We start from the raw sequence: 15,906 nt of genomic DNA on the forward strand, positions 1-15,906 counted from the left end.
CCTATCCCTTTCCCCTCCTATTTTCCAATAGTGTGAAATGGATTTCTATACCTAACTGAGTTATTCCTTGTTATGCTATTCCTTGCCTGAGCCAGTTCAGAGGAGAATAAGGTTCAAGGTGAAGGTTTAAAATAAAGGTTTTGCCACCTCCCCAATCTTCCTTTTGACTGTAAAACCTCGTTCTTGAATCTCTGTTGTGAGGCAATTTACTTCATTGTGCCTTTCCCTTTCCCTTTCTCCCAGTGCATTCCTTTACCTAACTACTTAATTTTAATTCCTTTAGACGTCATTGGTTGATTTGTGGGACCTTTTCTCCCTGAACCAAAGAGCCCTTTGTCAATAGCAGTATTCTGCCAATGTTGATAGATGGCTGCAATGCAGAGAGCACAACAGACTCCATAGCCTGAAAACATATAGGGCAATAGTGTAGAAAAGTGGAAAGCAGCTGCCCTACAGATCAGCACCAAAGAAGTATGACTGGAAGCTGGCTTGTTCACGTAGTGCAGGTGGCATGCGCACAATCCTTTGGGTCCACCTGTGTCCTCATGGTGTCAGGAGAAAGAGAAGAAATCCCTTTACATGTGGGTGTCAGCTTCTGGTAGGCCTGTGTGTGGACAGAACATTTATTACGCCAAGTCCAGGACTCTATACATTGCAACCAAGCTGCCCCAGGAATACCTAAGTTCACATCCTACCTCAGACACTTCCTGGTTGTGTGCCCTTGAGGAAGTCACTTCATTGCTATATTCCCCAGAAAATTCTGTAATACACATTCCCAGTGAGCTGGACCTAGCTCACATACATGCAATTCTCTACACTAACAAGACCACAGATCTAGTGTGAGATAACCAAACAATTTTGTATGAGATGTGTACTCATATGACATGATAGTAAGCACTCAAGCATTTCTCTGTTTTTGGTTTGTGTATTAAACTTGGTTTTCCTGAAAATTAGGTTAAAAGAGGCAAAGTGCCTTGGTAGCATTTAATTTCCATTGTTCCTTCCCTTCAGGCTGGCCAAAGCTAGCGAACATGCATGTATGAGGACCAGGAATGTGAATTCTGATTTTGTGCTCTAAAGAATGAGAAGGCTTTAACACATGCTAAAATAATCCTGATGCAGGACTCCAATTTGTGATTTCCATAAATGTTAAACCATAATATGCAAAAGAATTTTCTTAATTGAGTGGGTGGTAAATACAGTAAGACAAGAGAGTTGACAAGCAATTAATTGGAATATGACCTAGGATATCTATGTTTTCTTTACCATGAACATGACATAACATATGTCCAAGGAATATGTATTTAAGATAGTGCCTTTTGGTGAGGAGCCTTGTCCTTGGTATTCATTAATAGAAGAATGCCCTGGTCTTCTTCATCTTGCCTTATTGACACAGTAAGTGGCATTGTGGGAGTTTACTCAGAGAGCAGAGAAGAGATATCTGTGAGGCCAAGTGGCTACCCCTAGTTGATTAGTTCAGGCTCTGCCCCTTATTGAGGTTCACATGATATTAAATGATTATCAATCAAATGGCAGCCCAAAAAAGGGCAAGTGAACACTAGAGTTGTTGTGTTGGATGAAGGTGGCTTATGGAGTTGATTTCCCACAGGGAAAGGTGACTATGCCTCAGCAAGAGCTGTAGTTGGATGCCCAGTAGCAGAAGCCCCTGGAACTCATGAAACAGCTCATCCTGGTCCAGGAAACTGCATATCCGGGAGCAGACCCTCAGCGAGCTGCAGACTGACCATGAGGAGCTGCAGGCCAGGCTGGAAAAGTACCAGGAGAAATTCATCAATCTGGAAGATGAGGTGCTTCTCTCTGTTTTTTCGTGGGGGAGAAGTTAAGGGATGCTTCAGGGATGGAGTGTGGGGAATGGCAGGAAAGATGGGCTGGTGACTGTGGGGACTGCAGTAATATATTGGTCAGTAATTGGGTTTTGTGAAGCTGGTTTCATGGGACCTTGTGCACTCATCTCATGCTTTAGCACTGCTGACTATTGTCTGGTATTGTGTTGAGCAGAACTCTACTGATACAACTTCTGTACATCTGTAACGTGTTCTATTGGTGTGGTCTATTTCCTTGAACACTATTCTGAGTGATAAATGTCCATGAAAATATTTTACTCCCTAAAGTCCCAAACCAGCTCAGGTCACAGTGAGCCTTTGAATTGTGATTTTTCCCAGCTCCAAGAACCAAGAGGCTTCAGAAAGCAAATACAGCGCCTGTAGAATGTATTTCAGAAGTTGTCTCTGGAGTTACATCAAGGGCAAGATAAGGTGAACATTTTGGGAGAGGCCAATGCAGCCCTTCAGGAAACCACAATATCTTGGTAATGGAATCAATCAAGAGGGTAGCAGATTTAGCACAGCTGAACGTGCAGGTATGTGAAGCCTTATGCTAGTGGGTTGCTTCTCCTGGATCTTCAAATCAATACACATCTTTCTTTAGGAAGAGTTAGAAAGGGAAGACTTTGACAGTGAGGCATAAGTAAAATGACTATTTCTTCCCATCTCTCCTTGTGCAAACAGAATTTCCACAGTGAAAATGTGAACATTTTTCCTGGTTTCATAAGGTTATAGTATATTTGGTAATTTTACTCAAAAAGGTTTTCTTAAGGTACAGCTTTATTGTCTAGGAGTACATCAGCAAAAGGACTGACTCATGGGTTTGTTTCTATATTTCTTTTTTTTGGGGGGGGGGGTTACTTAGAACGGAAGAGGTTGCTATTGTCTCAACCATTGCTGAAGGTCATTCCTTAGCTCCTTGGTTTGAAAGTTTCTTCTGGGAACAATAGTACCGCACTTTTAAAAAAAAAAAAACGCTTATTTATTTATTTTTAGTTGTCAACATTCATTTCCACAATATTTTGAGTTCGAAATTTTCTCCCCATCTCTCAGCTCCTCCCACCCCATAATGCTTTGCATTCTGATTACCCCTTCCCTCAATATGCCCTCACTTCTATTATACCCCCTCCCTTCCCTTACCCTCATCTTCTGTCTTTTCTGGTAGGGCAAGATAGATTTCTATCTCCCATTAACTGTATTTCTTATTTCCCAGTTATATGCAAAACCAGTTCTCAACATTCGTTCCTAAAACTTTGAATCCCAACTACTTTCTCTTCCTCCCTCCCCACCCATCCACACTGAGGAGGAAAACAATTCAATATAGGCTATATGTGTAGCTTTGCAAAAGACTTCCACAATAGTCGTGCTGTGTAAGACTAACTGTATTTCCTTCCATCTATCCTGCCCCCGTTTATTCTATTCTCTCTTCTGACCTTGTCCTTATCCAAAAGTGTTTTCTTCTAATTATTCCCTCCTCCCATTTGCCCTACTTTTTATCATCCCCCCACATACCCCCGTCCTCTCATTTACCCTCCTTTCTATCATCGCCCCACACCCCACTTCTCGCCTACTTTCCTGTAGTGGAAGATAGATTTTCATACCAAATTGAGTGAGCATATTATTCCTTCCTTAAGCTTAATGTAAAGAGAGTAAGCTTCCCTTTTCCCTCTCTCTTCCTCCTTTTTCTCATCCATTGAAAAAACTTTTTTTGCATCTTTGATGAGATAATTTTCCCCATTTTATTTCTCTCTTTATCCTCCCAATATATTCCTCTCTCAGCTGTTTTATTTTTTAGATATCATCCCTTCTTATGCAAGTCATCCTGTAATCTCTCACTCCATATATCTATCTATCTAAATATGTATATATGTCTCAGTGTGTGTGCGTGTGTGTTTGTCTCTGTATGTCTTCGTGTGTATGTCTGGTACAATCCGTTCAACTACACAAATACTGGCAAAAGTCTCAAGAGTTACAAATATTATTTTTGCATGTAGAAATGTAAACAGCTGAATTTTAGAAACTGCCTTGTGATATCTCTTTCCTATTTACCTTAGCTTCTTTCTCTTGATTCTTGTGCTTGAAAGTCAAATTTCCTCTTCATCTCTGATGTTTTCATCAAAAATGCTTGAAAATCCTCTATTTCGTTGAATAACCACTTTTTTCCACTGAAGTATTATCCTCAGTTTTGTTCATTAGGTGATCTTTGGTTTTAATCCTAGTTCCCTTGAATTCTGAAATATCATATTCCAAGGCCTTTGGTCCCTTAATGTTGAAGCTGTAATATCTTCTGTTATCTTGATTGTCTTTCCAAAATATTCAAATTGTTTCTTTCTAGTTGCTTGCAATAGTCTCTCCTTGACTTGGGAACTCTGAAATTTGGCTACAGTATTCCTAGGAGTTTCTCTTTTCAGATCTCTTCCAGGAGGTGATTGGTGGTTTCTTTCAATTTTTATTTCACCCTTTGGTTCCAGAATATCAGGGTAGTTTTCCTTGATAATTCCATGAAAGATGATGTCTAGGCTCCGTTTTTGTTCATAGCTTTCAGGTATTCCCACAAATTTTAAATTGTCTCTCCTGGATCTATTGTCCAGGTCAGTTGTTTTTCCAGTGAGATATTTCACAGTATCTACAATTTTTTCATTCTTTTCTTTTGTTTTGTACTTTCTTGGTTTCCCATAAAATCATTCTTTTTAATGTCTGCTCCATTCTAATTATTATACAACTATTTTCTTCAGTGAGCTTTTGAACCTCCTTTTCCATTAGGCTAATTCTGCTTTTTAAAGCACTCCACATTCCTTTCTCCTTGGTGAAGGAGCTCTCTCACTGACCTCTGAAACTGTCATTGGTGTTTGTGGATTGAGCTATCTGGGAAATACTGCTGCTGGTGGTTCCCTGAAGGCTATTCTGGATCCTGTCCCTGCCTCGCCATGCTGTCCATGCAGGACTGTGTGCCAGTCTGAACCTGGTACGATAGACCTTTCCTGGTGGCTTTCCAGACTGTCTTGGGCTGCAACTCTGTTGTTTTTTAGTTTCTTCAGCTTTAGAATTTGTTTACTCATTTTTACAGGTATTTTATGGGGTATTTGGGGGATCTTCCACAGGTCCTTCTTTCTCCTCAGCCATTTTGACTTCACACCCATCTTCCATACTGCACTTCTCAGGGACTTGGCCAGGGAGTCCACTACAGACCACTCCTGCTTGGGAAGGCTAAAAAGTAGTACTAAAGTCTCTCCATCCACCAGGCTATGTCATCCATTTTTACCTAGTTTCTCTGGGAAAGCATCTTAGTCTCTGCACAGAAACTCAGAATGCTGTGGCTTGCTTTTAAGTGGCACATTGAAATGTCCAGGGTCTAGGTAGCCAGTGCCTAGGAGAGCATACAGTCCCCACCCTAAGGTCTACTGCCATGGCAGTGCTGTCATCCAACAGAGTTCTTGTTTTTACACTGATTGTGATTTCCCAGACACTTGGCAGGACAATGTGCCGCACCACTTCCTTCCTGTGGTCTAGGTCCACTGCAGGTTTGCCGAAAAAAAGAAGAGGAAGACCTGAAAATCAGCCTGTTTATTCAGGGGTTACAGAGGACACTGAAGACTGAGAAAGCCAATGTTCAAAGCCTCAAGGAGCAGGTATGTAGGTGCTCAGATGGATGTGGGTGAATGTGACTGCTTCTGCTGCCTCTGAATCTCAGACCAGCCCTCACCAGAGGCCATGTAGGCTTGACCATTGCCAGATCTAGAAATACATATTACAGAGATGGTAGTGCCAAAGCCTTTCTAAGCGTTTCAAGGAGTACTGTTGAAAGGTCCTTTAGTCTACACCAGAAGTAAAAAGCTCTACTTATTTGCCTGTTCATTGCACAAAAAATGAAATTTAATAGGCTTCTTAGCCTGACTCTTACCTTCCCCTGCCACAGGCAACAGCACCCAATGTCAAAGCCATATACAACCTCTATCATTTCAAAGCTACCACCTCGGGAGTGAGTGAATTTAAGAAGGAGCTGCAGGCCAAGGAGCAGCTGGCTATGAAGCTCCAAGCAGACACACACAGGCTGCTGTGAGGATTGCCCCACTGAGAATTATCTGGAGTCTGACACCAGAGTTCAAATCTGTCTTTAGGAACTTAGAGCACTAAGCCTTAAACCTCTGTCTGCCTCGGCTTTCTCAACTCTTAAGATGGGGATGTTGATAGCACTTACTCCAATGGGATTGTTGTGGTTATCATATGAGATGATCATTGTAAAGTGCTCTGCACAGTTCCTGGTACATGGTAGGCACTGAACAAATGTAGCCATTCATGGTATTATTATTAACACATCTCTGTATCTCCTGAGGTCCAGATGCCAGAGACACAGGCACAATGTCTTTTCATGTCTGGGTCATTACCAATGCAGACTTTCCAGGTTTTACCATGCTTGCCCTTGGACTTGATCTCTATCCAGCACTGGGAGGATGGGTATGATCAGGAGGAGAAGCTCAGTTTCAGTTTGGCTCCCTTTATGGGGCAACTCCAAAAAGCAAATTTTAGCTGATTTAAGGGACAGGCAGTGTTTATGCCAGCATAAAAATGCCATGGTGGCAATACTTGAAGATAACTAGAAAGGGCGTAGTAAATCACCCTTAAAACAGATCTGGTGACTGTGAGCAGAGCAGACAGGACCAAGTGAAGATCATCAGGCAGGCTCATCAAAAACATGTAGTCATCAGACATCTGTGCTTACCTGTTTCTTGGAATCTGTGTGCTCATAAATCCCCAGTGCTCTGACATTATTGTATGTCTTCTATACATGACTTACATAATGATGCAGAATATACTGATAGGTGCTGTCGTTTCTAGACCGGATATAGACTTTTATAGCCAAAAGAAGTTGTAGATCAGCAGAGAAATAATATTTTTGCTTGGTATTCTTGTGTCCATCCCTAGGATGCAGGAGGGAAAACACCGACAGGAAGTGTCCCAGTTGAAGCTGGAGTTGGCAGAAACTCAGGCTGAGCTGCAGCAAGACAAGATGAACAAGGTAATGCCCCCTGACCTGAGCTCCATCATGGGACAGAAGACCCTCTCCAGAACAGGCCTTGTGGTTAGGCTGCATAGCCTTGACCAGCAGAAACATGTTCCCTCTTTAGCTGATAGTTTGTAGTTAGTTAATCACCCTAGAGGAAGAGGCTTTGTGATGGAAAGATCTTTAGGGCCCCAACAGGTGGCAGCTTCTGGACTTTATCCTGCTCAGGAGAAGTGGTGTGAGTGTAACCCAACCCAGAAAGCTGCTCCTGAATATCTTTGGTCAGAGGCCGAAGGTCCCAGTCTCCATTTGCTTTGGGCTTTAGCACGCCCACGGCTTACTCTGTATGGGCTCTTCCTGCTATATCTTTAGAGGACTTTCATAAATATGAGAAGTGCTGTACTTCATCCCTCTGAAATAAATGTACCAGTAACATAAAGGTGAAACCTGATGATCCACTGGATAAAAAAGAGTTGCTTATGATGCGAAAGGTCCTTCATGGAAAACTCTACTACTTCATATGTAAGAGGAGTTATATTGTTGATCATGAGCTTGACAAATCAATATAATTCCCAGGAGTTCCCACACGTCAAGTGCTTTACAAACATGAAAATCCAATGTAATTCTTAGCTACGACTTGGGGGGCATCAAACACGGGCATTTCACTTGCTGATTTTGGAGTCCCTCCTGTCAATAACTGGGAAACATTATGCACATTTAGAAAGCTTGGGTTTCCACAGGTGTGCCATTATTTTCCCTGTCTCTCTCTGTCTGTCTGTCTCTAAAAGTTAGGCACTACTAACATGAATAACACCTTTCTTTTTCAGAGTAAGGAACTGAAGGGAGAGAAAAATGACTCCTGTGACTCCTCCCTGTCCCTGCCTCCCTTCGAGAGGGGCTGCTCAATCCTCAACCCGCTGTCAACAAAGATAAACTCTACAGCCTGCACATCTCTCTCCAGCAACTGACGTAGGACCTATTTGTTTATCATTCATTATAATGAAGGAAATATGTTTGGAACATGCTTTCATGTCACTTATGCTAAATGCCCAACAAGTGGGTCTGCCAGGCTAAAAACCTCTTCATTCCCTTGTGTCCATGCCATGTTGCTGCCTCTCACAAGATGAAAAAAGTTTCTGACTTGAATAGAATCACCTATGGACTCCCTCTGACAACTCACACCTGAACAAAATTCCTCTTGACCAAATCCCCAACACAGGGTGAGCCTCTAGCCCACGGCTTCCCAACCTGTATCCCGTGGGCCCTGTGCTGCCCACCAGAGCATTTCAGGCTTGGTCACTGGAAAATGTATAGGAAAACATCCTTTGTATGAAAAGGAAGTCCTGGGGCCCACTGCTTCTAGCCCCAGGGCCCGAGGGCCACAGTTTGCACAGGCTTGCTCCAACTCCTACCAGGAGGCCTCCCCTTGTGTGGCAGCCCTGGCCAGAGTGGGATATCTCTAAGTGATTTTGGTTTTTCCACTCATCCGTGCTTTATTGATACATACTGTATGTGCACCCAGGATTGAAAACAGGAGATACAACTTAGGAGAGTCTTACAAACGAATCTAGTATACACACACATTTAATAGATAAAGACAGGTATATTTATGTTTTAGAGGGATTCAAAGGAAGGGAGACTGAATTGGACCATTCTCAGAGGAGTTTGGGGTTCTCCTCTGCAGAGACTGCAGACAATGGCTTCCAAGGCAAGGGGAATAGCATGAAGGAAAGCAAGACTAAACAGAACTAAGACACCAGAGAAGACCAGCTGACCTCTACTACCAGGAGAGAGGCTTTTTTAATCAGTAGTCAGACATAGAGACAACTGGATCACCCCCTTCCTCACCTGTTAACCTTCTCACTGAGACTGCTTTCTTTCTCTACAGTTCAGGACTATTTGAATCTATGTGAAATGCCAGATGGAGTCAAGAAGAGTTGGACAAGACAGAACGTCACAACCCTACATCATTGGTCAATATTCCTTGTTTTGACCAGTTTGGAGGATGCCTTTAATTTCTTTTAATTGGCATATCTTTGATTGTGAGGGAGGATGAACAGAAGAAAAGGCTCACTTTTAAATTTTAACTTAAATTTTTAAATTTAAACTTCTTAGAAGATTTTATCTCATTGTGGAAATAGAGGAAGATTAAACAGGGTTTGGTACTAGGGCTCCAGCTGTATGATCTACCTGAGAGCCAAGAGGCAGCCCCTCCTACTGCACTTTTGTTTTCTTGACTAAGCAGAATCCATTTTACACTGAAATAGTTGTTCAACAAGAACATACCTGAGTTAAAAAAGGTACCTGACTGCCTTTGGCAACTTCAGGGCACCAGGCACAGGTGAGCTCTTAAGGTACTGGGAAAAACAAGGCAGATGTCACTGGTGAGGCCACAAACTAGGATTTGGGGAAAATCATGGAGCACAGGAGAGGACCAAAGGAGGGCAAATGTCCCGATCTTCTACAAAGGAAAGAGAACGAAGTCTGCACATGGAGAATAAAGAGGGTCACCTCTGTTGCTGAGAAATTATAGATCATGCTATTCAAAGGGTGGCTAGAAAATGGCTGGAAAAGCAGGAAGTGTCAGCGGCTGGTGTTAGCTTTCCCAAAGTCACACCCAGTTCATTTCATCTCCCTTCTTCTCAGAGTAATTAGACTGCTCAGGAAGGGGAATGCTGGAGTTATCCTTTATCTAGATTGTAGCCAGTCATTTGGGCAAGTTTCCCATGCAGTCCTTTCCAAAGCGAGTGAAGAAAATGGCTAGAAGGTAATACGTTCAGATGGATTTACAAGAAGATGAAAGACCAGACTCAAGTCGTAGTCATACCTCAGTGACTTAGGCATAGATGGCATGCTTTTCCAAAACAGTTAACGGCTATAACAGTCAGGATGCCAAAAGATCTCACATGGTAAAGTTATTAGGTCAAATCTAGTAAGATGAAATTATTTTTGGTCTCTTTAATTAAGAATTTGACAAACATCAACCAAAATGACTACATCTATCAAAGTTAGAAAAAAGAGAGAAAAGAGAATTGTGTATGAAACCATGAATCCCTTTTATACTTAGTTTGGGTAATTTTAAAATGTATTTATTTTATGTGGCTTACATATGTCTGTGTCCCCTTTCTGAACTTGATTCTCTTCTTTGCTGGATGTTTTTAAATGTGTTTTGTACCTCATTTTTATTTTATTTTTGGCATCAGTATCTTCTTGTTACACTTGCCCCCCAAGTATTTAATCCTTCCTTCTAATCCTCACTGAAGCAAACGTAATCCGCCCCCATTCACACAGACTAAGATAATAGGAGGGAGGGGGAATCACACATCTGTTATCGCTAAAAATAGTATGATTCTGCAATTATAATCTGTACCAAGAGGATGGAGGCCTGCTTCATTACTAGTCTTCTGAGTCACTGATTCATCATTGCATTGGCCAGAGTCTTAAGTCTTTTGGAGGAATTTCTCTTTACAACATTGCTGTCAGTGTATGTAATAGTGCTTCAATCTGTCAGCTCATATGTCATCCTAGATTGCACTTTATCCCTTTTATAACTCTATACTGTGAAGTAATGTTCTCTTCCATTGATATGCCATGTTTTCAGTCATTCTCTAATGGATGAACATGCCCTCAGTCTTCAGTTCTTTGCTGTAGCAACAAATGCTACCATAAACATTTTGCATGTATTAATCCTTTCCTTCTTCTTTGGTCTATTTGGAGTATAAAATTATTAACTAGAATAAAATAATTAAGGATCAAAAAATCTACTTCACTAATAAATTACAGGGACAGGTATTATTAGGCAGTGATTGTCCTGAAAGAATCTGACCTTTTAGGGCACTCCAAGCTCCAGTTGAGTCAGTAGTGTAATATGGCAGACAAGAGAGCTAGAGTGATCTTTGCTGAAATAAGAAATGAACATACCCAGACCTAGGAAGGCAATCATCTCTCTGTACCTTATCGCAGTAAGTGCACATCCAAAAGGCAGTATGAAGCTCATTGGTAAAGTAGAAAGTGTCGTCATAATGATTGATGGTCTTCAGACCCTGCCAGCTTATTTAGGGAGGAGCAGGCCATGAGTAGCTGGATAAAGAGGATATCTGCAGGAATTGTGGCAGTGTTCAAGTATTTGATAGGCAGTCACATGGAAGAGAGCGGAGTCCCATGCAGCAGAATGCCAAACAGTAGAATTAGCAGTGTCACCAAAATTCCAGCTGACACAAAGGGGAATGGGCTTTCTCAAGACGTTGTCAGTTCTCTATCCCAGCAGATCTTTAGGGAGAAGCTAGCTGAGAGGCCCTAAGTTTATTCACTTTAGGGGTGTTTTTGTCAAAGTTTGAGGTGGCAAGTGTGGATGCCTAGGTCTTCACAAGTCATCATTTCTGATGTATGTGTTGTCTATTGTCTCCGGATAGAACCTTTGATCCCTTAGTGGATGCATGTTTCCTTTGAATATTTGTGAGATTTTGAAACATCACAAGTTGATGGATTACGCTTAATGAAGCTACTTAGACTCTGCTGATTTTGTTTCTCGTGGTGATTGGTGAAGGGATAAGGGTGTTGTGGGTTTCTTATGTCTAATCCTATCATATGTTCCTCTTTTCAACAGATAAAAAATTTTGAAGTATAATTTCATTTTCATCTAACTTTGGGTTTTCTTAAATGGTTAACTGTACGATCTTGTTCCAGTTGATGTTAAGATACAGTAGAAGGTTGAGAACCCAAGTCTATATTCAGCCACATCCAGTTGTTAACAAGGGCTTTCTGCTTGCTTTGGAAGCTAATATTTTAAATGTTGTTGTAGAAAATGATTATAGCTCTTTCTGCTGTTCCTGTGTTTTGTTTTACATAGTATTTATTCCTTTGACCTGTTTCCTTTTGTTAAAAGGCAACAAATAGATAGTCTTCAACACCAAATGGAGAACACAAGACCAAAATACATGAATCGATGCCTCCATGGACTCATGGATGGAATGTTACTTAATGGACCTCTCCATTACCTGCCCATCTGCTGCTTCTAGGGAACTTGAAAATTCCAGCTTTGACTGAAAGGAACAGAACCACCCTTTCAACACCCAGTCAGTAATGAAACAATGACCTTGGATCTGAATAAGCTTTCTTTTCCTCCAGAGAAGAAAACATTTCTTTCGGACCTTTTACTTTATTTTTCAAGTACATACATCGTATATAGTTGGTTGTCTATAAATAGTAAAATTACAACGATTTCATTGTTGCAAAATCCCCTTTTACAATTTCAAAATTACTTGGAATGTCTTTCTTGTTCTTCTGACTCATTGCCATGTTGAAGTCTGCTGCTAGAAAATCTGGTATACGGAGTATTTAGGGAAGCTGACGTACTGGTAAGGCTTTTAGTAAAATGATTATTTTCTTTAGTATACCTTTCCAACAAAAAAATGCCTGTATGATAGGGTTTTATTTTGTTTCCATCACCTTTCTTTCTCAGCTGTTTGTAAAAGCACATTACTTCTCTTTCAGTGGGACCAGCCTTTCTCTCTCTGGCTGAAACACCAAACTTACTAAATGGAAGTTGGGTCCCCTGTCCCAGCAGGTCCTGAAGGACTTTAGGTCCCACACAAGGAGAGGAAAAAGATGGGGTAGATCTCTGGTCATAGTTCCAAATTGCTTTCCAGAATGTTTAGATCACCTTAGAGTTCCACCAACAACGAGTTAGTCTTCCAAATTACTCGCATCTAATCCAACATTGATCATTTTCCTGTTTTGTCATGTTAGGGAATCTCATAGGCATAGCTTGTGTTTATTTACCTCATTTTGCGCAAAAGTGATTTAGAGCATTTTCCTTATGAATATAAGTAGCTTTAATTTCTGTCTCTGAAAATTCACTCTTCATATCTTTGACCAGTATTCAGTTGGGGAATGAATTGTATTCTTGTTAATTTGGCCAAGTTCTCTATTTATTTTAAAAATGAGACCCTGACCACAGACACTAGTTTTCAAAATTATTTCCAGTTTTCTATTTCCCTCCTAATCTTGGATGACTTACCTTTGTACAAAATCCTTGCAATTTAATGGAAACAAAATTATCCATCTTGCATTTCATAATGTTCTCTATCTCTTGTTTGGTCATAAAATCCTGCATTCTCCATAATCTGAGAGATAAACTATTTCTTACACCCCTAATTTGTTTATGCAATCAATCAGCCTTTATACCTAAATTGGAAAACCATTTGTACTTTATGTTGGTATATGGTGTCACATGTCCAAATTTTCCTTGTTATTTTCCAGTTTTTCTAGCAGCTTCTGTCAAACAGTGAGTTCTTATCACAGAAGATGGCGTCTTTGGGTTTATCAAGCAGTTGATTACTGTACTCATTGACTACTGTGTCTTGTGAAGTTAACCTACTCCACTGATCTGCTGTTTTATTTCATAGACAGGACCAAGTCGTTTTGATGATTGCTGCTTTGTAATGCGATTTAATATCTGTTGTAGTACGTCAGCTTGACTAATATTTCTTTTCCTTACATAGCTTGATATTCTGGATCTTTTATATTTCCAGATGAATTTTGATATTGTTGTCTAGGTCTTCAAAGTAATATCTGGTTGTTGATTGGGATGGCACTGAAAAAGTACATTAATTTAGGTTGAATTATCATTTTTAGTGCATTAGCTCAGGCTACCCTGGAGTAACTGATGTTTTCCCAGTGGTTTAGATCTCAGTATATTTGTGAGAAAAGTGTTCTCTGATTGTGTTCCCACAGCTCCTAGGTTTATTTTGGCAGGTAGGCTCCCAAATATTTCATAATGTATACAGTACCTTCAAATGGAATTCTCTTTCCATCTCATGCCATTGGGCTGTAACGTGCAATACAAATAATTTTGATTACATTAAATTGAAAAACTTTTGCATAGGCAAACCAAAAGCAACCAAAAGTAGGAGGGAAGCAGAAAAATGGGAAAAACATTTTTGTAACTGTTGTCTCCTATCCAAATTTCTAAAATTATGATTTCTAAAATATATGGAGAGCTGAGTCAAATGTCCAAGAATACAAGTCATTTCCCAGTTGACAATTGGTCAAAAGATATAACCAGGCAGATTTCAGAGGAAGAAAATAAAACTATCTGTATTTATAAGAAAAAGTGCTCTAAATCACTATTGTTTAGAGATACACAAATGAAAACAACTCTGGGGTACCACATCACTTGCGTCAGATTGACTACCTTGACAAAAAAGAAGATGATAAATATTGGAGAAGATTTGAAGAGCCGGAACACTAATTCAATGCTGGCAGAGCTGTGAGGTGATCCAACCATTCTGGAGAGCAATTTGGATGTATGACCAAAGGGCTACAAAAATGATCTTACTCTATGACCCAGCAGTATCTTTTCTAGGACTCTATCTTAAAGAGAACAAAAAATAGGGACAGGTCGCACACGTACCAAATTATTTATAGCAGCTCTCTTTGTGTTGACTCAGAACTGGAGATGGAGGGGACACACATCAGATTGGGAATGGATGAACAAGTTGTGGTGTATGAACATAATGGAATTCTATTGTGCTATAAGATATGATGAAGTGAGGTTTTCTGAGATGTCTCATGTCCGACACTGGTCCCCTTCAGACACAGCAAGAAGGACCCTTCCTGTTAATCTCCCCAGTCTCCCCAGCTAAAAGACTGGTGTATCCCTTCTACTCGTTCCACTTCTCCTCGATATATCCTGGGCCAATATTCTCTGGAGTTTTCAAGATCAACAAGGCATGGTGACAGCACTTACAATGTACTCTGCCATCTTGGATCCTGGAAGTTCAGGTAGGCAACTTTCAAATGTTCAGTCTGTGTGCTGATAGGCCCAGAAGTAGCTGCTGCTGCTATAAAGGCAGCAGCCTCCTCAAATCCTTCAAACATTTACTTTCCAAGGCTTCACAGTCACCATTGCCCTCACCTTCTCCACAGCATGCAATGGCTTCTCATTGCCTGAGAGCTCATCTGTAAAGAGTGGTTAGTGTTGTGAGAGATGATCTCTGAAGATTTCTCAGGAGTGAAGCAGGCCTCCTCACAGAGTCAATTTTTTCTTGTCCTGTTGACTTGTAAAGAAATATCTCAATATATTATGTACTTTCCCAGACTTCCCCCACCCCACCATGTTATAGGCACATAGCTAGGAGAAATAACACCTCTCCCCCCCCCCCACCTCCCTCCTGTCCTTGTCTCCAGGCAAGTTTGTGCAACTGTCTTTGTTCTCTGTCGCTAGCGTAGATTGCTGTGAATTGTACCCTCAGGGCTTGCACCCATGAGCCCTGAGGAAGGGGGTTAGTGAGGAGAGGATTGTTGTTAGAAGCTATAATCTGCTGAGCTGAACACACCTCAGCTCTCTTAGGTTCCAGCACTCTGAGGGAACCCTTTCTTGAGAAAGTCAATAAACGAACTATTCTCTTTGCTAATATCTCTGACTCTCTCATTCATTGCTAAGCGTCTCTGTACCCTACACAGTACGTTGTCTTCCCCATTGGCCTGGAAAGTTTTGGAGCACAGGGTCTTTCTTTTCCTTCTTTGTATCCACATCACTCACCCCAGTGCCTGCCCTGACTCTGTTAGTAAATAGACATTTATTAAAATCCTCCCATGTGCTAGTCCCCTGCTAAGCTCTGGGAATGTGAAAACAAATGACAGACCCTGATTACAATGTAATGGAGACAAGAAGCAAAGAAACATGTACTAACAATCACTATACAGGGTAAGTAGAACATAATCAACAGAGGGAAGAGACTGAGAAAGGCTTCCAGTAAAAGATGACATGTTGGCTGGGACATAAAAGGAAGTCAGGGAGGTTCGTAAGGTAGAGTGGTGGGGGGGAGGGAGGGCAGAGGTCCAAGTATGGGGGGCAGCCAGAAAAAATGCCTGGAATTGGGTAGTTGAGGGTCTGCGTGATGAAACATCCAGGAGACCAGCATCACTAGATACAAGAGTATGAGTTGAGAGGTAAGGTGTGTGAATACCAGCAAGTTAGGAGGGTCCTAGTTTATGAAGGGCTTAAGGTCATACAGCATTTTGTATTGGATCCTGGAAGTGAAAAGGAGCCATTGG

The 15,906-nt window shown here is 41.1% G+C and overlaps 1 protein-coding gene and 1 long non-coding RNA gene across 9 annotated transcripts in view; both read left to right on the forward strand.

The window, feature by feature from the left end:
• Positions 1-15,906, forward strand: part of LOC140524814 (golgin subfamily A member 3-like) — a 68,302-nt gene that overhangs the window by 24,790 nt on the left and 27,606 nt on the right. Inside the window, exons 2-5 of one of the 8 annotated variants that reach the window (XM_072639608.1) lie at positions 1,610-1,808; positions 2,184-2,380; positions 5,355-5,473; positions 6,768-6,861. The exons of 1 other annotated variant lie outside the window; for it this stretch is intronic. In XM_072639608.1, the coding sequence (XP_072495709.1) occupies positions 5,451-5,473; positions 6,768-6,861 (117 nt within the window). In that variant the 5' untranslated portion in view covers positions 1,610-1,808; positions 2,184-2,380; positions 5,355-5,450. Of the gene's footprint in view, positions 1-1,609; positions 1,809-2,183; positions 2,381-5,354; positions 5,474-6,767; positions 6,862-7,673; positions 7,816-15,906 lie in introns of those variants that run through there. 6 more of the 8 variants (XM_072639614.1, XM_072639609.1, XM_072639613.1 and 3 more) reach the window with 6 other exon arrangements.
• Positions 7,822-10,025, forward strand: LOC140524822 (uncharacterized). The gene is made up of 2 exons (XR_011973845.1): positions 7,822-8,066; positions 8,735-10,025. It is a non-coding gene; the product is annotated as an uncharacterized lncRNA (long non-coding RNA).

The sequence above is a fragment of the Notamacropus eugenii genome, chromosome 2 (assembly GCF_028372415.1).
Source record: "Notamacropus eugenii isolate mMacEug1 chromosome 2, mMacEug1.pri_v2, whole genome shotgun sequence".
NCBI lineage: Eukaryota > Metazoa > Chordata > Mammalia > Diprotodontia > Macropodidae > Notamacropus > Notamacropus eugenii.